The 26,838-nt window shown below is 38.3% G+C and overlaps 2 protein-coding genes across 9 annotated transcripts in view; one reads left to right on the forward strand and one right to left on the reverse strand.

Annotated features, from left to right (window-relative positions):
- Positions 1-26,089, reverse strand: part of LOC122984435 (rhomboid-related protein 4-like) — a 30,732-nt gene extending 4,643 nt beyond the window's left edge. Inside the window, exons 1-6 of one of the 6 annotated variants that reach the window (XM_044354895.1) lie at positions 6,280-6,512; positions 5,175-5,276; positions 4,417-4,506; positions 2,986-3,141; positions 1,206-1,515; positions 473-605 (exon numbers count right to left, since the gene is read on the reverse strand). In XM_044354895.1, the coding sequence (XP_044210830.1) occupies positions 473-605; positions 1,206-1,515; positions 2,986-3,129 (587 nt within the window). In that variant the 5' untranslated portion in view covers positions 3,130-3,141; positions 4,417-4,506; positions 5,175-5,276; positions 6,280-6,512. Of the gene's footprint in view, positions 1-472; positions 606-1,205; positions 1,516-2,985; positions 3,142-4,416; positions 4,507-5,164; positions 5,277-6,279; positions 6,513-6,585; positions 6,628-26,048 lie in introns of those variants that run through there. The other 5 variants (XM_044354893.1, XM_044354892.1, XM_044354891.1 and 2 more) reach the window with 5 other exon arrangements.
- Positions 7,128-26,084, forward strand: LOC122984434 (flotillin-2). 3 transcript variants are annotated; one of them, XM_044354888.1, is made up of 12 exons: positions 7,131-7,323; positions 11,950-12,031; positions 13,381-13,457; positions 13,594-13,684; positions 13,847-13,970; positions 14,431-14,549; positions 16,929-17,042; positions 17,139-17,258; positions 18,568-18,782; positions 20,560-20,743; positions 22,182-22,331; positions 23,562-26,084. In XM_044354888.1, the coding sequence occupies exons 4-12, from the start codon at positions 13,610-13,612 to the stop codon at positions 23,598-23,600; spliced, it is 1,140 nt and encodes a 379-aa protein (XP_044210823.1). In that variant the 5' UTR covers positions 7,131-7,323; positions 11,950-12,031; positions 13,381-13,457; positions 13,594-13,609; the 3' UTR covers positions 23,601-26,084. The 3 variants fall into 3 exon arrangements, with proteins under 3 accessions (XP_044210821.1, XP_044210823.1, XP_044210822.1); XM_044354886.1 differs by lacking the exon at positions 13,381-13,457 and having other exon boundaries at positions 7,128-7,323; XM_044354887.1 differs by lacking the exons at positions 7,131-7,323; positions 13,381-13,457 and adding an exon at positions 9,157-9,412.
- Positions 26,090-26,838: the final 749 nt, after the last annotated feature.

Below are 26,838 nucleotides of genomic sequence, written 5' to 3' on the forward strand. Positions count from 1 at the left end.
AGGAATAAGATATATCAGGCTTTGATACACACACAATACTTGTTAGTAGATCAGTTCATTGTTGGTTTGGATCCAAACATGAGATTTGTTGACAAGAAGAAAAAAGAATTAGGAATTAGAAAGAAATAGAAAATCACCAGCCTCATCCTTTAATTTGGGTAGTTTGTTTACATGTGTGTACTGTATGCAACTTGGTATATGTATATACGTATGTAATACATGACATGTTTGTTTGTATCCATGAATTGATCTTAATTGTTGTGCTTTACTATTCTCACATCGTATGTGTTTATGACTTTTGCTTCTCTCCTTGTGTAATCACTGATTTTGTAAGTGCTATATAGATAAAGTAAACTCCAGTATTATTATAACCAATTGATTGTGACAAGGAGCCAAGAGAGTTTGTGAATATAAGTAAGATCTGTTACCATAATGTGTGATTCTGACTGATATATTCTGTACAGTATCTCACCCAGGAGCAATTAGATAGATCAGCACTAGTTCCACCCAGCTGGCGAAGCGATTAGACACACGAGTATTCATCATGTAGGTCACTCCACCTGGGTTGTAATGGTTATTGACCACCTTTAGAGCAAACAGGACACCTGGAAACACAGCGGTAGTGATGAACATCAAAACTCAGGGAGGGATTTAATGAAGATGCTTAGAAAAAAACAGGACAAATTATTCATGGAGATATTCACAGTTGATATGAAATCAGAGGGAAAAGTAAAAATGAAATGAGAAATTTTTATTTCACAATAGATAAAATTTGAATTTTCATGTCAAATCCTTTCTGTTTCTAACTTTATCATTTAACAATTATTTTTATGATTTATTAGTCTGCCAAAGATGTTCTTCATTAATTGATTAATCTTACCAGAGCACAGCTGACATACTTAAAGGTCTTGTTTTGTTTGACCATCAGTCCAAAACCCAAAAAGATCCCATTTTTCCCATTTTAGTGTCACAAGAGAGAATGAAATCCAGCAAATATTTACATTTTAGGAGATGAAACCAGTGGATTTTCAGTGTTTTAGCTTTCTGCCAACTGGCTTATCATATCAGATTTATTTAATGCTTAATTTATGCTATAGGAGAAGGAATAGATGGAAATTGCATAGATAATTTTTTTCAATCTCTCTTATCTGTGAAACATTTGTAACTTAGTTTCTTAAAACGATGATGCTGCTGGTAGTTTGTACCTGAGAAGCCGACAGCACACTCAACGCTGAGAGACGACACATCTATGAGACTCGCTAACGGGTCAGAGTCCTCGATGACTTTTGTCAGCAGTGCCTGCAGCAGCAGATAGACAAATCCGTAGAGCAGAGAGAAGACTGACAACAAGTAGAGGAACCAGCCTCCACCCATCCGACGCTCCAGTCTGATACCTTTCCAGATGAAGGAAACCATGTTGAAGTAGAGGTGCCAATCATCGACATGGTGCAGGGGGGACAGGAAGAGGCGGCGCCACTCTTTATACTTGTACACCTGCTGGAGGCTCACACAGGCCTGAGGATTGGATGGATAGAAAGGAGTAGTTATTACAGCAATAACATATTTTACTATATTCAGTGATAGACAGTCTTTTATTAAAAGCCTCCACTTCTTTAGCCTGACAGCAATAGTTACTAGTTACCTTTCAAATTTGGATTTTACACAAAAACATATGATGAGTTTGATTTAACTAGTTGATGATGAGTGATGCATTGTTATAGAAGAAACTATCTGACATTATATACAGTAGTTAAAACGAGAAATGCTGCTTACATGTCAATGCATCAAAAATAATAAACTGGCTGCAACTAACGATTGTTTTCTTGATTAATCAATTAGTTCTTTGGTCCATAAAATGCAGGGCACAAAATTAGCACCAACCACCAGCAAAATGCTGTTAAAATATGCAAATAGCTGGTAGATTTATTTCACTTATCAAACAATTCCAAAACAATGGTGATCTAATGACTGGACATTCACTAGCCATTTGGCCGGTAGACCAAAAAGTTAATTTTGCACCCTGAAAATGTCATAAAATGGTGAAAAATGTCGATAACTGTTTCCTAAAGTCCAAGGTGACGTCAAATGTCTCGTAATGTCCACAATCCAGAGATATTTCATTTATTATCATTGAGGACTAAATAAATCAAAATATTCACATTCAAGAAGCTAGAATCAGAGAATTTGAACATTTTCTTAACAAATACTTAAACTTTTTAAAGTGCATTTCACTGATTTCATTTATTTTTTATCTTACCTTTATTTATCAGTGAAATGGAAACGTGTATTCTTATGTTATTTAGTCTTAAGATTATGTTATACTGCCTTATAGTCAAAAGGACATTGTAAAACTATTTCTTCTCTGCTTCCTGTATGAAAATGTTCCCAACAGGTAACATCAAAGGTGAGCTGTGGGACTCGGTCCCTATAACTTTACTGCTCATTGGACAGCGGCAGAGAGGGAAAGTCTAAGGAGGAAAGACAGATAAGGATTCAGCCTTCAACTCTTTATGCACAGCAGAGACCGAAAGAAACTCCATAGAGATATGGTGAATTGATTTAAAATAACTGTTAGGGTGACAAATATGGGATGATTGTGACGCATGTGGCTGAATGTGTACATACTGAACTTCTCTTCAGCCTAGCAGACTGGGGGATCCACATTTGCAAATGTGAACTGGTTATTGCAATAAAACTCTGAAAGACAACATGCTCTCTGTGAATTCATCCTTAAATTTCCACAGTAATCAGGGAAACCTCAATGAGATTAAAAATCTCTTTTGCAAGAGTGTTCTGGCCTAAACAGGCAAGAACATAAAGTTTCAGACAAACAACATAAAAACAGACAGACCTCTCATTAGTTAATATAAAATAATGAATAAAATTACAGTAAAATCGGATACATCTGTACTTTTTCTTAAATACTTTCGTACTCGGTACAACTGAAGCAGTGGGGATACTCCAAATGTTGCACTGATGCATTACCTTTATTGGTGGAGCAGCAGGGAACATGTAAAGATACACATTGAAGCCCAGGACAGCCAGGGTGACTGCAGGGATGTTCCCCACACCCTCCTGGAACAACTGGACCAGCAGGAGCAGCAGACCCACCTGGAAACCCCTCTGCATACTGAAAACAGCCTGAGGAGACACGTGTAAGAACAACAACAACATATCAGTTACTTTTTTCTTTTTCTCTTTTTGATTTAAATGTTATATATGTATATATATAAATACATATTAGATATTTCTCTTTCCTGATTCAGGGTGGATGAGAGTGGGGAGTAATGTGGGGGAAATAATCATTTCTGTGTATGTTTGTATATATGTAAATGTATACGACTGTAAACTTATACACCTAAGATACTTGAGACTAGGTACATATGTACGGAAGCTGATAACAGCCATGCTTGCAATTATTTTTTTAATGCTGTTATCTCAAGATCCCGAGTTAATTTATCTCATTATCTTGAGAAAACAAATGGCCGATTTCTCCAGGTAACAAGATAATTTATCACGAGATTTATCACAGGTGGAGCTCATTCTCATTTGTTCGTTCCTGTCTTCTTCTCTTCACATCTCCCTCACATGGATAACTCAACTATTTAGACCAAGCACAAGAAGCCGTCAGATGGCTCTTAAGGACAAATCTCTCATAAGTTGGTTCTTTTTCTCTCTCCACCCTACTTTCCTTTCTCTCATTAATTCTAATAAAATGAAAATGCTTGAAAGCTATTGTCTGATACTCACTCCTACATGAATCTCATCATATTATGATCTGGAGTTAATCAACCTGCCATTTGGTTGTGACACAGATGTTATTAATAAAGTTGCTTTTATCAGTTGCTACAGTTGTCAAGAGCCCATCTATGCTGGCATGGCACTGCTGATCTCTGATAAACATTACAAGTAATAAGAGGAAACAACTATTTATTTTCTTGTGATTTGATTGGTTGACGGGTTGATTATCTCGTTATCTCAAGATAATGAAATAATTAACTCAATAATTGGAAGCACGGCTGTTCTCGGCTTCTGTACATATGTTCACATGTATGCATTTTCTTTATTTTCCTTATTAAAATTGAAACATTTTTATCTTTGGTTGTAAATCCATTTGGAGTTTTAAGACTAAATTCTCACATTGTGAATGTTGCTACGACAAACCTACATATAAACCAATCAGAATAGGACAATGAAATGACACAGAATACACACATTTCACAGGTGCAGATTTTTGAATAAAGTTTAGGGAGGAAACACACTCGTTCTCCTTAATACAAAAACAATTCACTGTCTGTGTGCATTCACTGTGGTGTTACGTGTTCCCAGATTCATATCATATGTGTGTTATGTGGCTCTCTCATCACTGGTAAACATGAAAACAAGACAAGAAACGTCCTGTTAGTGGAGTCAGACCTGCAGGTTGTTTTCCTCTCCATCAGCAGCAGCTCACATGTCCCATTAAAATGCCTGCAACCTTTTTTTGTTTGTTTTTCATTGTGTATCCTAAAATATAAGATCATTTTAATTGAAGAAAATGAAAGAAATACATTTAACATATTAATGTATTTAACTGTATTCATTGTTTGTTGATTGAGAATGACCATGAATGTCATTTAACTTCATATTGGTATGATATAGCCCAATATAAAATAATATTATATTATAATATGACATTGTTAAAACTGATAAGCTTCTGTATCTATTCTGCATAAAGGCTAGACATGTTATATTGGGGGTTGGGTGGCTCAGGATGCAATGAGAGGATTTCCTTTGAAGGCTTGCCGGGGTTCTACCTCCTTTGTTTGCCTCTGCTTTTAATCAGAGTAAACAACTTAAGCTTTTAAGTGTTGGATTCATACATGAGTCCAAATATTGGCAGAGTGGTCAAAACTCAAGAGACCAGCGGCAAATAAAAGGTTTAATTTTGTTTGTGAATAAGGGAGGGAAAGTCCCTGCATAGCAAGAACAACTTAATGCACATATAGAGGCTTCAACAAGGAAATAAAATAATTTCTCTTTCCTCATTCTCTCTGTTGATAATTACAGAGCAGCTATCCTGACACAAAAAAAGCTTTAGCAACTAACAGCCTTCAACAGCAGGTCGACAGATTCTCAAAATAAATCTGAATCGTAAGGATCTGAATACATTTTGCATACTTACATCCACTTACATCTGAGTGTAGACTATTGAAGCTGCGTTATTTTTTTGTCTGACATGAGCTCGTGGTGTCGGCAGAACTTCATCCCAGCCTCATGTTGTTGTCAGCCCGTCTCTGTGTGGAGCCAGAAATGAAACCGAAACCATGTCAACAGAAAGTGAACATGGGTTTAACTCCTCAAAGGCTGTGGACCAGTTAGGACTGTCCATCAGCAGAATGCTTTCCTAGTCTACAATGCTGCAAACTGTTTTTTGTATGTATAAGTATATGTATATGTATATATATATATATATATATATATATATATATATATATATATATATATATATATATATATATATATATATATGTGTGTGTGTGTGTGTGTGTGTGTGTGTGTGTGTGTGTGTGTGTATATATATATATACATATATATACACACACACACATATACTTATACATACTTATACACACACACACACACACACACACATATATATATATATATATATATATATATATATATATATATATATGAAGGGAATGAACACCAGACCAGCTGCAACATACCTGCTTCATGTTAAGCATAAATAATATGATATACTATTTATAATACCTCCCCAAAATTTGCAATTTTTCTGCATAATAACTTTTAGATTTTATTTAACCATTTCATGTATGAATTATTAAATCAGAGTAATATTTTTTTATTGTTTATTTTTACTCTTAAACAAGTGAAAAATCATTCCTATATATATATATATATATATATATATATATATATATATATATATATATTAATGTATTGTATTTTGACATGTGTAGTGGACACCATGCATCAACAGAGTAAAAGGTGATTCATGGAAATCAATATAGGCAAAATATATACATGTTTATATATATATTATTTTATTACTAAGAGCAAATGGTATGAATACACATAGGAACATTACATAACAACAACAATAAAGAGGATATTTGACATAACATGTCGTAGGCCCAACAGACAGAATGTACCCTTTGTTGCATGACGTCCATTGGAGTGGACAGATGTATTTTCAGTCACAGAAAAAATGTACAAAAAATATTATTAAAAACTTGATAAAAAGTATTTCTAACATCTTATTTAGTTGTTTACCTATTTCTTTCTCTCCATTTTTCCGCCATTTTGAATTTATGACTCAATATCTCAAAATCACAGACAGTCAAAAGTGATATTCAGATGGAATTGTAGACAACACTTTGGGGGTTCAACAGCTGGTAGTTGGGACATGGTGCTACAACGTAAATGGTTCAAAACGGCTTCCAAATATCTGTCCGCTGTAGTGGACACCGCGCATTTCAGCCATTCGGCCCGCCGAAACACTTAAAGTAATCGTGCCATTATAAAATTTAATTTATTGCTGATGTCTCATAGACTGTATAAAAATATGGACGTAGTTACCGTGACGTCACCCGTTGGTTTCTGAGGAGTGGTTTTGAAGCTCAGAGTGAGCCGCTCCAGCCGTCGCCATCTTGGTAGTGTGTGACGCTGCCTAACTCCCAGCCAATCAAAAATGGGCAAAGAGGCGGGGCCGAATGGCTGAAACAAGCCACCTAGCGGCTGGCGGACCTGTCACTCAAAGCAGCCATGTCCTTCATTATGCATAACTTTACGGCTTAATAAAATTTAAATGGGTGAGTTATAAAGAAATTCACCCCCCGTACAGTTGTCATGAAAGAGGAGATTAGCTACAGAGACCAAAACCATTTTTTGTACCAGGCTGTAAACATGTTTATTTCTGCTGTAAAGTTGGTATTTTAACATGGGGGTCTATGGGGATTGACTCGCTTTTGGAGCCTAAAGTGGCCATTCAAGGAACTGCAGTTTTTGGCACTTCCGCATTGGCTTCATTTTACAGCCCCAGAGGTTGCCGCTTGTGATGTCTTCAGTTTTGCCCCTGTATTTTGAAAGGATTCACCAGAAATGAAAATATGCTATCCATATTAGCGAAGGTTTGACTGATTTAATGTGTTGCAGTTCCTCCCTGTGGCTGCTGGAGGGCACCAGCACTGATCCTGCCTTCCAGTGAGACTCTACAGACCATTAACCGTAACTTTAACATGATATGTAGCTGCTTTCATCATTTGACATTTGCCTTAAACGTTGACGCGGCCCCTCGTCAGTTTCTCATGGATGACAGTTAGTTCACCACTCAGTCATTTCAGTTTTTGATTGCTGCGGTTTGATTGCTGTATTTTGAAAGTGTCCACTGGAAGTTATGTTATTTTAACATAATTTCTTGTTTGACATGAGTTTTATTAATTTAATATATTGCAGTTCCTGACTGTGACTGCTGAAGGGCAGTAAAAAATCATGATTATCTAATAATAATAATAATAATAATAATAATAATAATAATAAGACATTTAACTTGTACTTTGCACTTTTCATTCATATTGAAACTCAAAGTGCTACAGTATTAATAACATAGAACACACAGCGTAAAGAAAATAGTAATAAGAATTCAGATGAAAAAGCCTTTCTAAGTAGAAAGGTTACAGGCTTTTTGTAGGTAAGCAGATACTTATTAATCCCAAAGGAAGATTAAAGCAGCTGCCTGACATGAATCAAAATGCAAAAACAATGAGGGAGGTAAAAGAAACAAATACCATTAAAGAATAAATTATATACAATAACTAAATAGACTTAATCAAATATAAAAAAAATAGAATAACTAAAAATAGAGACTTAAGATATAATCATAAGTATGATATTCATTTTTAATTTGCTGAGTATACATTGTCCATGTTAATAATATTAGTTCAATGCTTGTTTGTACATTAACACAGATAATGACTATAAATGTCTTTATTATTCCCACTTCAGAATCGGGTGTTGACGTTTCTAACTGTTACACTCTAGCAAGCAATTATAATTACTTATTCATGATTTCTAATTAACTTTTAATTGCTTCTGTTCCGTCCTTTTATTTTAAAATAATTCACTGGAAACTGAAGTATGTTATGTCCGCATGGACGCTTGCATGACAAATTAAATATGTTGCAGTTCTTCACTGTGACCACTGGAGGGCAACATGTAACATGTAAACAAATCTTTTGTCCTTTATTTTATTAATCTTATATCTTTGTTGGAGCCAGATTCATTCGGCATTCAAATTGAAAACAAAACAAAAACAAAACTAGAATGTAAAATATTCAATGAAATAACATTTCCTTTAACAAGTTCAGCTCTGTAATTTCAGATTTCAAAGAGTTTAATGACCTCTCAAAATTAAAAATACTCTTAGGAGAAGAAGACAGGGCACACCCACCCACACACACACACACACACACACACACACACACACACACACACACACACACACACACACACACACACATATTATAATGTTCATATTACTGTTATCGTGTACTGTCCAAATATTAGGACAAATTGTATTTTGATGCTTTGGCAACCTTGTTCTTTAAACCTTCTTGCCAATAAAGCCCTTTGAATTGAATTGAATAACAAATGTTGATTCACACAGTAGAATCTTTGTTGCAGATAATAAAATATTTATGAAAATTAAATGAAAAAAAAAGTAGAGCGAATGTTTCTAGATAACTTAAAGTCACAGTTTAAGAATTTCAACACATCCTAATTATAGAATATTGGGGAGGAATAGAGAACCACAATAAATTGACACAATAAATAACAAAGGACTGAATCCATTCGAGCTTGAACACTCCATTCATGATTTCAAAATTACTTGCTAATTAATTATTATAACGATTTCCTCCTTTATTTTAGGTGAATGCTCAGGTGCTTAAGAACATAAACTGTTGTTGGTGGAGGTTGACCTGAGAATTTTAAGAATCACTTCTCTCTAGTGGCCGCAGTGTTGAACTGCAATACATTAAATGTATCAACAGGAAGTAACGGAAACTGTTATAAAACAGTCACAATTTCTTCCACAAAATCATCCTATACAAAATATAAAAAAATATTCATTTGAGGGGTTGCAGAAGAAGAGTAAAAAAACAAACAAAAAATCCAACTCTGAACTAGGGGGAGTTACAGCTCATACAAGTAATAAAACCAAAGAAGAAGAAGACGTCAGGTGGGGCTGTATGTGTGTTGTTGGTGACGTCGTGCAGGACGTGAACATCCTTAATTCACATCATCCAAACTCCGTAAAGGATCCCGTTGTTTGCTGGTTTCTCTCCATCTCGAGTCAACATGGGGAACTGTTTAACTGTGGGGCCGAACGAAGCGTTGGTGGTGTCCGGTAGGTGAACCGACTACCGGCTAACGGAGCCAGCTAGCTGTCATTATAGGAGCTAACGGTAGCTGCTGCTAGCTGCTGTCAGGCGCTAACTGGCAAACAGACTAACACACTGTATATATCTGAGGTTTATCTTTCTCACTGGTTTTTAGACGGTGAGACGTTAAAGCTTTTATTTACTGTTAATAAGTGTATGTAATCACAGATAGACTGCGTTTTAACTGGTAAATACGGTATCTGGTGTTTATGTGGATGCTCTGCTGAGCTGCTTATAAATCAGTAAAGACGCGCAGCTGCGGTTTTAACGTCAGTTGTAATTAAAAACAAAACCCCGAACAGCTTGTGTGAATAGCTACTGTAATAATAACTGTAATAGGACAGCTGTGTTCAGGCCCAGGACAGTGATCTTTAAAGGGGGCGGGTTGTCTCATCCTCCCATCAACTCTTTGTTATAACTAATGCGGTTTCCGTTCAGAACGGGCCGATTGCTGCTTCATAGAGAAATTAACACTGGTGATGTGAGGTGTGAATCAGTATATATATACCAACATTAAAGAAACTACCATTCTGTTACAAACAGATGTTAAGTGCTGTCATAGTGAATCTTTTCTCATTTCAGGTATAATGAGGGCTGCACTTAATCACAATAATAATGCATAACAAATAAAATACATAACAGAGAGCTTTTGAAAATAATGTGGATTGATCATATTGGGCTCTTAGATCATATCTTCTCTGTGGCTTCAGTTTGGGTCATTTGAATGGGTATATGTGCCTATATGACATATGAGACATATATGAGGAGTGATTAAAAGCTGTGTTTTCGCTGTCTACTTTTCTCTTTTTTAGAGCACGCCATGAGAAAAAACTTTTCTCTGTCTCGCTGTACAGCTCTGATTGCCGGCTGTGCTCATGCTTATGGTTTTAATATCATGGAGTACAAAAAAATCAGAAGCATAAATATTTTTTGGGGGAAAACATTTCATGCAGGGACTTGAGGGTTTAACGAACACTCACATTCATCATTTTCAGTAGTTTTTTTGGTGATTTGACTATTACACATGTCATTTAGCCATTTCCAGTTAGGCCCTATGCAATTTCCAAATCATCAAACTTTATCCTGAGTACAAAGTATCCACTCACACTGGTCCAAATTCATTTCCAGATTCAGAGAGACGCAGAGAAACTCCACACTCAGACACAGAGCCGTGCAGCTCGCTGTTCGCTTGTTTATTCAAAGTTTATTCATATTGAAGGTGTCCAAGCATGCCATTTGAAAATACTTTTCTCTGACTTGCTGTACAGCTCTGATCTCCGTCTGTGCTCATGACATGCAATCACAGAGCCTTGGAGCCCCGCCCCGCTGCTGCTGCAGAGCTGAGCGGCTCGCTGATCGCTTGTTTATTTAGCAGCACGTCCTTGGGTCCCCAGCAATACAGCCAGCAAATGTGAAGTAGATCAGATAAATGGTTCTTGAGATATGTGAAGGACATACATACATACAGACTGACAGAGAGTCCTTGCTTTATAGACCCCAGGAAATAGAGTCAAATAGGCTATATGTGGTAAGGTACTAAATTTATGACTTCTTTGGTGCAGTTAGGAAATATTGTCTCTTTGCAAGTCATGTAATTTTTATTTATATAGCCCCAAATCAGTAATGACAAAGTTTACCTCAAAAGGTTTTAAAATCTGTACGACACCTGTAAGACACCTTCTATGTTTAGACTCTCAGTTCTGATAAAGAAAAGAGAAGAATTTGATGTAAGACATTTACAATAAACTACTGTCATGGTTGGTTTAACCTCCTACCCCCTGGGGAAAAAGGTTTTTGTTGGGGATCCTATTGACCCCCGTTATGCATGGCAGTACAGAAATTAATTTAAATAATTCTTTAACTCAAAAATGCCAAAAACTCACAGCTGCTCAAATGTCAATATTTGCTCATTTCCCCCTGTTTTTCCATGATAATAAACTCAACATCTTTGGGTTTTTGATTGTTGGTTAGACGAAAAAACAGTGGTGCAAATTTCTAACAAATTTGCAATAAAGAAATGATGTAAACCCAAATGATATGGAGTAAACCTGGGCCTCTGGGATCCCTGGGGGTCTGTAGACGGTTGCACACTTTGCCTGGTTGGTAATTCAGCCTCAACCAACAAGGGACAGCACATTTATTTATTTAAAGGTGCAGTGTGTCGAATTAAGTTGCGTCTAGCGGAACAGTCTTGGCAGAAATTGAATATAATACTCATAAGTATGTTTTAATTAAATGATCCGCAGGATGTGAACCACCCAACCCAGTTCTCAGTTTTTTTCCAATGGTTTGGACAAAAACTGGGCTTTGAAACAAATTAAATACATGTTGAATAAAGCAGAAGACTGTTCAAATGAGGTCGAAGTTTACATTCATCATTTCTAAGTTTTGGTTTGCCGCCTTACAGTTTGATATGTTATTGGATTATGTAGGTTTTTCTCTGGGAATGCATCATTATGACATTATGAAGTCTTGTCTTATTGGAAGCGTTTTGTTCCCTCAGGTGCTTGTTGTGGCTCTGATGATAAGACCTACGTCGTGGGAGGCTGGGCCTGGGCTTGGTGGCTCATTTCAGACACCAAAAGGTGAGTATAAGTGTGAGTGTTGTATAAGCAGCAAAGTCCATTTATGTTATCATGAAATGGAGTTGACCTTTCACTAGCTCCTCGAAATGCTTTTGTGCCAGCAAGTGCTACTCATCACAACTAAGTGGATTATACCATTAAAAGCCCTTTGTTTCACACTCATTCGGATAAAATGACCAAGGTTTTTAAAGAGACAGTCAGCAAGTAAGCAAGAGGATGAAAGCTGTTCTACCAGATTCTGCCTAGTGACACACTCAGTGTTGTAAAGATGTTTCTGATGCAGTTTCAATTGTCTTTTTCCTTCTCTGCCTACTATAGACACATGCTGTGTAGTGTGTTTGATAAATATGCACTGTCCTCTTAATGTAGCATCACAACACAAAGTGCATTTCTCAGGTAAAGTTTTAGCGGTATGTAGTGACTTGATTTCGACAAAACAAAAAAAAAAACCTAAGCCACAGTGAGGGGCTGTTACCGAGATATGTAATTGACACGTCGTCATGCGGCGGCTCCATGTAGTAAATCAAACATCTGTGGATTTGTGCTTAAGATGTATTTATTACCGTTTACCAGTACAGCCTTTGCTATACACACACTTACACCAATAACAAATTTTTAAAAAAGGCTTAAAGATTAGCCTCTAAACGGCGGTCAAAAAACTGTGTGCTTCTCCCGGTAAGCAGCACACCTGAAGAGTAATTGCCTCTTCTTCTACATATGCGTCTCCATATGCTGCTGTCCAATATGCTGCCACCTACTGTGGCAACCAGGGAATAACCTTAACACACACATAGATACACATGGCGGTAGTTGTCGTCAGCTGGTTGATTTCTGCTTGTGTTTGTGGGAAATGCTGCAACAAAAGAGGGTGTAAGAACAAAGCAGATCAAACACTTTATCACAGCGTTTTCAAATTCCACAGCACTGTAACGCACGGTTGTAATGTCCAGTAATTTGATTTATGTGTTAATACTTAATTGCCAGCAAAATGGAAGGTTAACAGCAGACAGCTGTGTGTGTGGACTCTGCTTTAAAGCCCCCCATTTATTTCCAGTTCAGTCTGACTGAACTTTAACACGTGCCGATTATTCATCAACGATTATTTTCATTATCGATTAATCTGTCAATCATTTTCTTGACTAATGGATTAGTTGTTTGGGCCATAAAATGTCAGTAAATGGTGAAAAATGTCACTTGTTTCCCAAGGTGACGTCCTCAAATGTTGTTTTGTCCCAACCAACAGTCCACAACCCAAAGATATTCAGTTTACTGTCATTGAAGAGTAAAGAAACCAGAAAATATTTGTATTTAAGGATCTTGAACCATAGATTTTTTTTTTCTGATGTCAGAATTGGAAAGGCATCACCTATCTACACAATCTAAGAAGCAAACCCACTTCACACAGTGATTGGCCAGGTGTGTGGAGGTGAGGAAGCAGGCAGGGATTGAACTTCTCTCTCAAACAAGTGCAGCACCTTGCTTTCACCCACAGCTTGCTCCTTTACTCCATATATATATCTCTCTCTTCACCGCCTTGTAAATGTGCTTTCGTCTCGCTGTAGGATAACCCTGGAGATCATGACTCTGCAGCCCAGATGTGAGGATGTGGAGACAGCAGAGGGGGTTGCCATCACTGTCACAGGTGTGGCTCAGGTAAAACCACATCTTAATGTCTTCTCTGTGGCCTCGGCTTGGAATTTGCCACGTTTTGAAAAAATCTTGCCAAGTTCAGACTCTGGTTTATTGTGGTTGATTGCTTGTGTCACATTATTGCTATGATGTTTAGAGTTTGGTCCGTCACTGTGTCTTCTTCAGGTCAAAGTCATGACGGAGCACGACTTGCTGGCAATAGCTTGTGAGCAGTTTCTGGGGAAATCAGTGATGGAAATCAAAGCTGTGGTTCTTCAGACCTTGGAGGGACATCTGCGCTCCATTCTAGGTACGGACATTAATATCATTTTAACGCTGTGTTTGTTCAGATTTACACACCTGAATTGCTTGTGGTTTTCTGACAGTGTAAATAAAGTACTTGTTTTGGCTTCATTTGGCCTCTAAGATTCCTTGTTTTGTCCGACCATCAGTTTACAATGATATAAAATCATTGGAGGAGCTGAAACTTGGAAATCTTTGACATTTTTTTCTTGAAAATTACTTAAGATTGTCGATCAACAAACGACAGAAAAATCAAATGAATGACTAATCGTTTCGGCTCTAGACTGGTTTGTGACATATTTTTATTTCAGTTTGATTTCTTTACTGTTTTGCCTCCACTGCATTTCAGTCATGGAAGCATATTGTTTTCACATTAAACATAATGACTCTCTTTGACATTTGTCGCTCCAGTTAAAGGATTGCGGGTTCGCTGCGCTCGGTCTGACATAAAAGTCTCTCTTCTGCAGGTACCTTGACTGTAGAGCAGATCTATCAGGACAGGGACCAGTTTGCTAAACTGGTAAGGGAGGTCGCAGCTCCAGATGTGGGCAGGATGGGCATCGAGATTCTCAGCTTTACCATTAAGGTGAGTTTAAGTTGCTGTGAGAAGCTACGGCAACAAAACCTGCTGCTCTGACAGTGGCTAGTAAGAGTACCCAAAGAAAATGTTGATGTATTTCCTTGAGGAAATAAACGTCAAAATAAGAAAATTCTCTCCAGTACAAAGAGAAAAACATCATGTACTGAAAGTGACCTGCAGCCTCGATCCAAGAAGAAACCAGCACACGTGCTTGTTGAGCATGTGTGAAAACAGAGATGGAAACAGTGTATTTAGCCATAATTTGGTTAAGATAAGACTGTTTGGACTAAAATGATTATACGAATGGAGAGAATAGAATTGGATTAAGCTATACGAGTGGTTTAAGCAATTTCTGTGGACATTTTAAAAGTCGAGTATGTGGCATTCAGGCCGCAAAGAGCCTTCAAGTTGTGTTCTTTACCTGTGTGGTTTAGAAACGCAGGAGCTGCAGACAGGTGTCATTTATTATTCATAATTCTACCGCTTCACATAATTATCACTTGCCTAAAATCTTCAGCACTTCAGTTGGGACTATAGGAAATTTCAGCTTTCCACCTCTGGAGGGAAAATTTATCAATTTATCCCTACTGGAACTGATGAGAAGTTCAGGTCTTTGTATGTCTCTAATGTTGTAATAAAAATACAGTGTGTATTTAAACATTAAGCAGTACTGTAGTGGTCAAACATCAGTCAACAGCCAACTTCTAGTTTTTATGTATGTAGTTTTGTATTATTATTATTTTTAAGGTTTATTTTTGGTTATTTGATAGTTCAAAGTGCAGGAAACACAGATCCATGGCTGGACTTGAACCATAGATGTTATGTGGTATGTGTGTTAAGCTGAAGGCTACTGGGGCACATAGTTTTGTGTTTTAATATAACTATATATACCATATATATATATATATATATATATATAATGTAACATAGTTCAGGCTGTTGTGTATTAGAGAAGAAATCTCTGCTGGGTTTCGTGTGTCTGACCGGCTGGAGACTCTCATATCATGTTCCTGTTGTTCATTAGTTCTAATTGAAGTGCTGTGCAGACACAGCGGCTGACCATAATGCTTTGCTGCAAACCCACAGTCCATTTCCATCACATCAATTAGTCCAGGTCGAGATGGTTTCTGTGATGCGTTAGAACCAGTTGGATCATTACGGCATCGTGGCGTTTCTGGGTTGTCTTAATGTTTTTTTTTTTCATGTTTTCCAGTCAGATTCAAATCATCAAAACACTTGTAACAGTTTGTCTGTTGTTGGTGTAATTATTATTTGCTACTAATCAGACAGCGCTGTCAACACTTCCAGTTAAAGAGGCCTTATCTTGTGCCAGCAACTCTAAAGTGCAGGGACGGGAATCAATAAGCTGTTTCCACAGACAGATACAAGGTGTGATGTGAAATTAAACTGCACTTATTTGTCTGCTACAGCAAACATATCTGCTCTGTTAATCACTTGTGGTGAATTCTCCTTGGTGAAAACATCAGAAACCAAAAGGGAGAATTTTATATTTTTATATTTTTTGCTTTCATGATGGCACCCCATAGCTTTGTGTTAGTTTGATGGAAACCGTATTTGAATACAGCCAGTGAGGCAGTAACATCCGAGCAGACGGTCACACTGAGCCTGATTGCATCCGGCTACACAACACAAAAACCACAGACTCTGAACAACAACCCTCGTTAACTTTCCTGCTAAAGTCTCCTTCTTATCTCACTTACAGACATGAACACACGTCTTGTCCTGCAGATTAGCTTGTTGAACGAGCCACACCGAACAAACATTCACCGGGGAAAACTGCTCCGCTAACGTCAGCTAATTAGCTGCTCAGCTGCAGCACATTAAACAGCATGTAAACATACCTGCAAACGTAACTCTGCCCCTGTTAGATGCTGGTGTGGTTCTTACTCTTCAGTATCCTACTTACTTAGTCTCTCATTCTCTACGGTGTGACACCGACACTCTGATATCACCTGGGTGAGATAAAAAGGAGCATTTCTGATATTTCCCCAAAGACTTTTCTTCTTCCTTTTTTAGTAATAAAAAACAATTAAGAATACATTTAAAAACAGATTAACATCTTCTCTCTGTGGTGGCTATTTGCAGTGCTCATGGAAATGATCACTTAAATTCTCTTCAGTCTTGCCTTTTTATGAGAATTGTTTGTATTTTGACCAAATACTATTGAGAGGATTTTGGCAAATGGAACAAATTTAGTCTCAGGTACTGATCTGTTACAGCCTCACTTTATGTTGACAAACACCATAAATGTATTTCTATATTTAAAAAAAACAAAACTCTTGTCAGTTGCACATCAGTTTCCTGTGATTTTACAGGAAGATGAGCTCTGTAGCTTATAGTTGACCTGTTTGTCTGTTCTCACAGGACGTCTACGATAAACTGGATTACCTGAGCTCCCTCGGGAAGACCCAGACTGCAGCTGTCCAGAGGGATGCTGACATCGGTGTGGCTGAGGCAGAGAGGGATGCTGGGATACGGGTAAGAAGGCTCTAACAGGCGGGAGGCTCTGAGGTGTGGATTCTGTTGTGCGCAGCAACCAACTGAACACTGTTTTGCTCCTTTGTCGTCTCCTAGGAAGCAGAATGTAAGAAGGAGATGATGGACGTCAAATTCCAGGCTGACACCAAGATGGCCGACTCCAAACGAGAACTGGAGCTGCAGAAAGCTTCTTTCAATCAGGAAGTCAACACTAAGGTGTGCACCTGAGGTTTCAGTTTGATCAGTGAGATGTAGATATGTTTGGCTGCTAACTTAAAGTCATTACAAACTCGTGATGTGCAACCAAACATTGTCCAGACACAAAACATATCTAATATGTGAACGCTGGGGAAACATTTATAAAATTAAAGCTGCAAGCAGTGTTGGTCGGGACCTCGCACTCTGGCCCGTCGGGATCAGATCATTTTGCTTTTTAAAAATGAGGGATATTTCTTATAAGTGTGGTGTGTTTTTATTTTGAAAGTTTGATTGAAATGTGTACTGTCAGGTGTGTAGAGACAATAAGTAACTGCAGCTGGACACAGAAAAATACTCATATATTTGAATGGAGAGTGTGAGCGAACCCACACCTTTTTGAACATTTACTGCTTCCACATAGTTTTAGATACAAACTTCATTTGAACTTTAAATGAGTCACGAGACTTTGACCTACAAATCTTGAATTTACATGTTTTTTCTATCTTTTATTGTTTTTGAGATATTAGAGTGTGAGTTTTAAAGTCTTTTCTTGCTCCTCCTGTGATTTTATAATGAGTGTGTATTGCGGAATGTTTCACAGCACTGAGGGAGTGACATCACCAGGAGCAGTTGGAGAGGAGGATTTTAGAGAACGCTTCTGGTGAAATCTCCTCATAAATCCCATGAGTTTGGCCAAATCTTACATTAAAACTCATATTTTAGTGGGAAATTTCGTGGCGAATCCATTGATACAGGTTTGAAAGTGGTCAGACTTATAGTTTAGATGTCAGAAGCCTCTGTTTGACACAAAGTTCATGCCTCCCCATTGGTTTACATTGTAAGCTGTGATGTGGCACTGCAACTTTCAGGACTTATTAAATCCAAACCGTTCGAGTTATTACAAAGTTTTTAACAACTTTTTTTCAGCACAGTGTCATAAGTCATGTATTAAAGTTTGAAGCCGACACCATTAACGCCCTCGGAGGAGATAGTGTTTGTTCGGGGGCCAAAATTGGGGCAAAGTCTTATTTTGAAAGGCTAATTGCGGACTTCCTGTTGGATTTAGGTCAGGGGTGTCAGCATATGATTTGTAGGTCTTGATGAGACGAATAATTGAGTTTTGGTTTGATCTCTCTACGACATTCCTACGGGCTGTGGCGGCCATTTTAGTTACATAGGTGGCGCTCTCGAGCACATTTTGGCACTTTAGGGGTTAATTTTTACATTTTATCAAATATTTCACCAGACCTGATGTGCGTGCCAAACTTGGTGTGTTTTTGAGCATGTTTAGGGGGTCAAATGTGAGTCTATGTGCTGATGTTTTCAGAAAGCAGAGGCCCAGCTGGCGTACGAGCTGCAGGCGGCCAAGGAGCTGCAGAAGATCCGCCTGGAGGAGATCGAGATCCAAGTGGTGCAGAGGAAGAAGGAGATCACCATAGAGGAGAAGGAGATCAGCCGGACAGAAAAGGAGCTCATTGCCACTGTGAAGAGGCCCGCTGAGGCAGAGGCCTACAAAATGGAGCAGCTGGCTGAGGGACAAAAGTGAGTAAGAACCGATGAGCTAAAGGGACATTCAGTCATTTTTATGAACCTTTTCAACTAATATCATCAACCAGTAGAAACTGTAAGGTCGCTGATAACACAAGTGTCCAGACTCTCCTCTGTCCTCAGCCTGTCGTTGACAGAAAAGGAGATCTGTGACGTCAGTAGTGATATTACCGCCGTGTTGTTTGCACAGCGCTAACATGCATTGTGAGTTTACGGCCTCCGTTTATGAGCAGTAAAGAATGTGAGTTAAATGTGGAAAGAGAAACTGGGTGTTGAAATACCAGCTGACTGGGAGTTTCAGTTCCAAAACATATCGGTAGATATTTCTTAAGGATTTGTGGCTCTTTTCAGGCGCTGAACAGTCAAGGTTTTCATCGGTAAATGTGTTTGCAAAATGTATTACAAGTAGCCGCTGCACCTGATTTATCATCGCTTATCCACCAATTAATTTTATCAAATAACTTTACTGAAAATCTCCCGCGTTGAGTTTTCATAACTGATTCATTCTCTGATCTTTTTGTCGAGCTGAAAATATCAAGTTCAGCAGCAGATCACACTTTCTCTTGGTTTCTATCGTTGCTGTCAGAATAACAACAGTATCAGGTCTTATTCAGCAGGACTTTATTTAAAGTCATCAAAAGCATTTAGTAGTCTTTGTAAATACCCTGCTGTATTGATAAGTCGCAACCTTAAAGGTCATTTGGGGCAGATTTAGTAAATATTACCTATCATGAGCTGGTGTCACGTCCTACCGGGACTTATTCTGTTTTTAGTTTGACTTTTTGAGGGATTCTTTTCATTTGTGTTGCATTTGTTTCCTGGTTTTGGTTTTCTGTGTGTTCCTCCTGTGTTTTTTGTGTTTGTTTACTTTAGTTCCTGTTTTATTTTGAAAATATTTCCTCCTTGTGTCTGGTCACTTTACTTCCTGTGTTTTGATTATTTCATGTGTCTCACCTGTGTTTCATTTGCAATCACTCCCTGTGTATTTATAGTGTTGAGTTGTCCTGCTTTTGTTCGATGTTCCTGGTTAGTGCACCTGTGTCTCCTGCGTTCTGGTTTGTTCTTGTGAATTTTTTTGCTTTTTCATAAAATATATCTGCATATATATCTACCATCTCTGCATCTGGGTCCACCTGCTCCACTCACCCAGCTCCTTGACAGCTGCAGAGTGAGATGTGAAAGTCAGTTCCTGCAGTTTAAAAAAAAATTCAGATCATAAACTGTGAAAGAATACTGTCGATCACTTGTACTCACTTTATTGGTCCTTTCACGGTCACAGTTTATGATCCGACGCACCCTTACCCACAAGATCCTCTGGAGTGAAGAAGAACTTGTGTGTGTTACAAGCTTCAGAGCAGTAAATCGCTGTCATTCACCTCCCACTTTTGTGATTATTCTCTATTTTTATCAGCACTGTTTTATAAGGAGGTCAGAGGTCAGGAGTTGCTACAGAGCAGCTCTATCACTGCTCATCTGGCAGAGATTTATTGTCTTGCTAAAGGACGTGCTAGCATGGTGGACGATTACATCTCTCCAGCCTGCATCCTTACTAACAACAGCAGCGTCGTCACAGTGCCACAGTTTATTGTTTGATGTATTAAGTAATGCCATCAGAAAGTACATTACACATTTGTTAAACATAACATGGAGATATTGTATGATTAAAACTCATTTAGAGCTTAAAATCATATGGTTTATAGTGAGATATGTTATAAATATGTCATATGGATGAATTATATATCATTTAACACGTGTGCTTTCCCCTCATCAGGCTAAAGACGGTGCTGATAGCTCAGGCTGAGGCCGAGAAGATCAAGAAGATCGGTGAGGCGGAGGCTTGCTCCATCGAAGCCGTGGGCAAGGCGGAGGCCGAGAAGATGAGGCTGAAGGCTGAAGCCTACCAGCAGTACGGAGATGCAGCCAAGACCGCCCTGGTCCTCGAGGCCCTCCCGAAGGTAACGCATATATTTGTCCTGCAGTATAAAAACGCCCCAATAGATGAAATATTTCATAATGCACATCCAGCTTTTCTCTAGTTTTGCTCAACTTTTATTCAGAGTTCACTGGCCTGTTCATTCATTATGCTTTTTACAACAAGCATTAATCAGTTCAAGGTTACGTTCAGTCAGTACATGAATTGAAACGTTTACAACTTAGAAACTATATCAACCATTTTCACAAACGAGAAGGAAACCAAGAGCAGCATCCTTTAACAAGATTTATGATCAAAAAACTATAATATGGACACCAAGAATACAATACCAGCAATACATAAAACAACAAATTCTAGATATTTGAGGGAGGACTCATGGAAAATATACACAAGATTTTTTTATTGCAGCAAAAGTACAATCAAAATTCACAATATCCATTAAAACAGACTGTTGGAGAAGGTGGATGGCTGCATTACTAAAAACACTCTTGCAACGTATCATAACATCTATCATGAAAATTCTCCAAATTAAACAGGCACCTGAACCAAAATATATTATTTTAGGTATATCACCACCTGAACTTACATTAGAAATAGAAAACAGATATCTATACAGGATACTTAGAATTGCAGCAATGAAACAGATAACAAGGAACTGGAAAGTACAGTATATTGGAAATGGAAAGAACAGGAACATTTGAAATGGCGGCATAACTGGATTAAATATGTGAATATGTGGATCACAATTAAACAATATTGATGGTTTCAGCCCTGAAGAGTTAGAAGAGTTAATGTCCTTCCTTTTTTTTCTTTACTATTAATATTTCACACTAAAAACATATAAATGTTGTAGGAATGAACAATATCATATGTATAAATCTTGTTCTAAAATATAAAAAAAAAGGAATTTAAACATTTACTAACCAGTAATTATAGATGTAGAAACACTGTGCTGCCTCAGTGCATCAATACTCAATATACTGAGAAGGTTTATTCTCATTCTTGCCAAGAGTTAGTCGAGAAGATATGAAGCTACTGCTGGACACAGTTAGCATAGCTTAGCATAGCTTAGCATAAAGACTGGAAGCAGCTAACTCAGCTGTGTCAGAAGGTTAAATATGTCTAGCAGCACCTCTGGATTTATACTTAAACAAACCATTGAGATATAATCCCTCAGCATCCCACCACACAAGCAGCTTTAAGATACTAGCATGGCTGCATTTCACACATAATGTAGCTATATTTGAAATGGTTGCCATATTTAGCTCTCAACCTCAAATTCCTAAACACAAGATGGTCACAAGATGGTCACAAGTATTTTTATGAAACCGTGGTCACATCTGCTTCATCTTAATGATTCACAAGTTGTGTAACGTTTCACATGATCAGTGATAACTGTTTTTTTATAGGAGATTTTATACATCCTGCTCAAAGTAACACTTAACCGTTATCTTTTGCAGATTGCTTCCAAGGTGGCGGCGCCGTTAGCTAAGACCAATGAGATCGTCATCCTCAGCGGGGAGGGCAGCCGCGTGACGGGCGAGGTCAACCGCCTTCTGGCTGAACTTCCTGTGTCTGTCAACGCTCTCACTGGAGTGGATTTGTCAAAGGTAAACATGCTTTAATGTACAGATTTGTAACAGTGTTAATGTAGGACTGCTAAGCTATTAAATGCATGTGATTGGGTTATTGATCACATCTGATTATATCAGTGGTTCCCAACCCAATTGGCTAAACAGCCAATCATATCATATCCTGGCTCATACTGGCTATGAGCCGGGGACGGAGCATGCTTCAGGTTTGTTCATGCAGCCAAACTTTGCGTGTTCGTTATGTGCTTTCTAGGGCTGTAGTCAACTGAAGAAAATCTTGGTCGACTGAAATCGTACATAATCTTCAACTAATCGATGAGTCGCGAGTCCACAGTGAACTCACGTTTCTCCGTTTAGCATCTACAGGTTAGGCTAACCTATTGTTGCTAACTTTGGAGCTAACCTCCTTCACTTTCCAGCATTTGGGGAAACAACAGACGTGACTTTTTAGCATTTATTAAGTGACACACTGTAGTCTGTGCTGTACATTTACTGCCAGACTGACAACTTACTACTAACCTTTTCCTCTGCTCCGCTCGCATCCACCGTCACTTCTCTGCTGCTCTTTCCCGCTCGCTACGCAAACATACTAAGCACTGCGCTAGTTACGCTATCGATATGTTACGTTATTTTTGGCATTAAAAAAATATCTTTTGGCCTGGCGGGGGTTCGTTGATATTATTACAGGAGAAACACAGAATCAGTAAACGTTGAGTACAGTTAGACCCAGCAGTCTCCATCAGGTTGGGCGAGTTCAAAGTTGTGAAAACAACGGGGGTGTTTTGAATACACCGCCGTTGTTTTCACAGGTAATTTGTTAGTCTGTCCCTCCCGCCGCAGGAAATAATGGATTAATCCTGGAAAGCTGTTGATGTAGCACTTTTCTCCTTATGAAAATAACACGGAGATTATTCGACCAATGAGAATTTAGTCGGACGAGAGCATATCGACCAACTAATCAACCAGTCGACCAGCAGACTACAGTCCTAGTGCTTTCATGGCGGTTTGCATTGAAGTGAAACTATCGAGTGAAACTTGTCGCTGGTACGTATCGCTATCGTTTCATCAGCCAGGTCTAGGATGGTGAGTTTTTAAGTTTTTGTCTCCACTGTGACTCCAGACGTAGTTCAAACCAGCCGGTTGGGTTAGGGTGAGGTCGTGTAGGTCATGAAAACACTCCAGCTTAGTTGGTGGTTTGTTTCAGAGCGTTGGAGTCTCAGGTTGAATAATTTGTCCCTTTTTCGACAGATGCCATTGCTGCAGAAGATGACCAGTACTGAAGCCTGAAAAGCGACGACTCCACATGACTCCAGTATCTGTTGTATGCACTCTCATAGACTGCCTTTAATACACTTGAAGAGTTTTTTGTTGTTTTATACGTAACACACTGTCTACCAAGTGAATTTTGGAAACCTCTGGTGCCTTACTTTATACAGGACCAGAATATCTGCATGCACTGCTGCTCGTTTGTTTTCTTTTTTTTAAATTTAGTTTTAACATGGGAACATTTTGTGTTGTTTTTCCCTCGTTTGTCAGTGTTTCCCCCTAGAATAGTTTTTCAGGCCTGGTGGTACGAAACCAAAAAAAACGCCTAAAGGGACGAGACACATTGGCTGGCGTAGTCGCGCAGCAGGCGGTCTGCAATTTAGATTTGCATTCAAATTTTTGTTTCCTTGGTTTATCAAGACTTAAAACAAAGTGGTTACAAGGAGAGGATGACTAAATAAGCTTCTCAAAAACGTTGATATATTTGTTTGTCCGTCACCTGCGTTATTAAAGCTTTTTCTCTTTTTAAGCGGCGCAGTGCTGACGTTAGCTAACCTGCATCCCGTACACACTCTCTCTCTCTGCTGTCATTTAAAGGTACTCTGATAGCAGTGTCACTCGCATCACATCAAGAGTTTCCACGGCAACAACACAGAGGTTATTGATCATTGATTTTCCGAATGAATGGATATTTGTTGGCGTTATTTTTGGCCTGGTAGGGGTTCTCGTCGGCCCGGCGGCCCTCCAGGCCTGTACTATTACGGGGGAAACACTGATTGTGTTTTTAATTATTTATTTTTTGTATTTAAATCGTATATATCGGCCCGTTTGTATCATTTGTCATTCAAGAGTCAGCTGACAGCGGACCTACCTGCTGACTCTCATCCAGGTTACATTTATATTATGATGTTAACACCTTTTTTCTTTAGTAATTATACATCAAGGCCCTGCTGTTTACTGGCTGCAGGCCTTCTTGTTTATTTATATACCTCTTTCTTTCTTTCTTTCTTTCTTTCTTTCTTTCTCTTTATTTATTGACATCTGCATTCCCGAGATAATCTGAATCTTTTCTCGTTAATTGTAGAGTTTTTTTGTGTATTGTACATGTTGTAATTTTTAACTATCAGATGTTATTCAGGTTATTTTATGTGTCAGTGATTTATTTTTTTACAATGCAACACAGGTGCTCACAATCTTAAAAGAAGCCCCCTTTCTCTCTTTCTCTGTACGGATCTCCACCTTTTTAAATTGTTTCCGATCTGCAGAGTTTTCTGCAGGTTTTGTTTGTTCCTGTGTACAAAGTTTTATTCTTCATAAACTGTTGGTATCAGGCATGATAGATATGATTATTTATGTGCTGGCAGGAATACAAGAAGCAAATTCTTGTGATATAGTTAGCTTGTAGTGTGGTCATTTAATTAATAGTGTGGGTCTTCATATAAAACGTTTGTAGTTCTGACTTTAGGTTGGTGTTAAAAAAAAGATGAAAAATTTTTTTTTTTTGGGCAAATTGTAAAAACGACAGGCTTGGAGTTGTGTGAAATATGTTTATATTGTGGAAAAAGCTTAATGTGAATAGATTCTGAACATTTAAAGGCCAAACAGTGACGCCAAATAGAATTGAAGAGCAGGAAGGAATAGATTTAATTTAATACTACAGACATCTGTAAATGCAAAGCCATCATTCATCAGTCAACAAACCAAACCTCTTCTCTGTTCAATGTTTGCATGTCTGCATTGATTTGTTTTAATAACTGTGAAATCAAATATAGATGTTTTTAGTTCTTTAACTTATCAAAAAGTCTGTTTTGTCAGTGATATTAGTTTGTAAATGATCACAGTTTGTGGTTTTGGGGTCTAAAGTCCCCCTCCATTCAAAAATATGTTAAGTTTTTTTTCTTGTTCTTACAGTTGAATGTTTGAGCTTCTCTGTGCAGAATGATGTATGTTTGATACTGGACGGCAGTTTTATCACATTTATCTGCTGAAGGAGGAAAGTTTCTCTGAGCTCATCCTGGTCCAATATTCAATATTCAAGTGTGATGTGGAAACTTGAAGCCTCCAGTACACAACAGTGTTGTCGTGACTCGACTCGGACTTGAGCGTTGACTGCAATCGGACTCGGACTATATCCGATTTTTTTTTGCCGTCAAATTTTCTGCACATAGCTGCACTATGGTTCACATCATGCACAGACAGTCACACATGTCGTTGGTACGGAAGTTCTTTAGCGTGAGTGAAGAAGACACAAAGTTTGCAATTTGTAATACCTTTTAAGTCCAAAAAACCCCCCAAAAACTCTTAAAAAGAAAACCAGAATCGCCAAAAATCGGAATCGGTACGTCAGACTTTTAAAAAATTGAAAAAAGAAAATTGATGCACCATTAATATCAATATGGCAGCTGTGTCTTCAACCATCTTGGAACTCGACTCAGACCATAGACTGTATAAAAATATGGACGTAGTTACCGTGACGTCACCCGTTGGTTTCTGAAGAGCGGTTTTGAAGCTCAAAGTGAGCCGCTCCGGCCGTCGCCATCTTGGCAGTGCGTGACGCTTCCTAACTCCCAGCCAATCAAAAATGGGCAAAGAGGCGGGCCGAATGGCTGAAACAAGCCATCTAGCGGCTGGCGGACCTGTCACTCAAAGCAGCCATGTCCTTCATTATGCAGAACTTTACGGCTTAATAAAATTTAAACGGGTGAGTTATAAAAAAAATTCACCCCCCGTACAGTTGTCATGAAAGAGGAAATTAGCTACAGAGACCAAAACCATTTTTTGTACCAGGCTGTAAACATGTTTATTTCTGCTGTAAAGTTGGGCATTTTAACATGGGGGTCTATGGGGATTGACTCGCTTTTGGAGCCTCAAGTGGCCATTCAAGGAACTGCAGTTTTTGGCACTTCCGCATTGGCTTCATTTTACAGCCTCAGAGGTTGCCACTTGACTCAGACTGAACCTTATGACTCGGACTCGTCTTTGGTGACTTGGACTCGAGACTTAGTGACTTGACTACAACACTGGCACTCAAACACTGAGAATGGACTTCACCGTGAAGGAGGAGACGTCTTATTATACTATTTAAATATTATTTTAATTTTGAAGGTGAATATAGATCAGCAGGTACGATGATTATTAAATACTCTGTCAGCAAATCACATCGCTGCTCTCATAGCTCTGAAACAGCTGAGCCAATCACAGTTAAGCATAAAAACAGCTCAACAAACAGGAAGCTTTTCTTGAGGAAACGTCCGGACGG

The sequence above is a fragment of the Thunnus albacares genome, chromosome 6, assembly GCF_914725855.1.
Source record: "Thunnus albacares chromosome 6, fThuAlb1.1, whole genome shotgun sequence".
Classification (NCBI taxonomy): Eukaryota; Metazoa; Chordata; class Actinopteri; order Scombriformes; family Scombridae; genus Thunnus; species Thunnus albacares.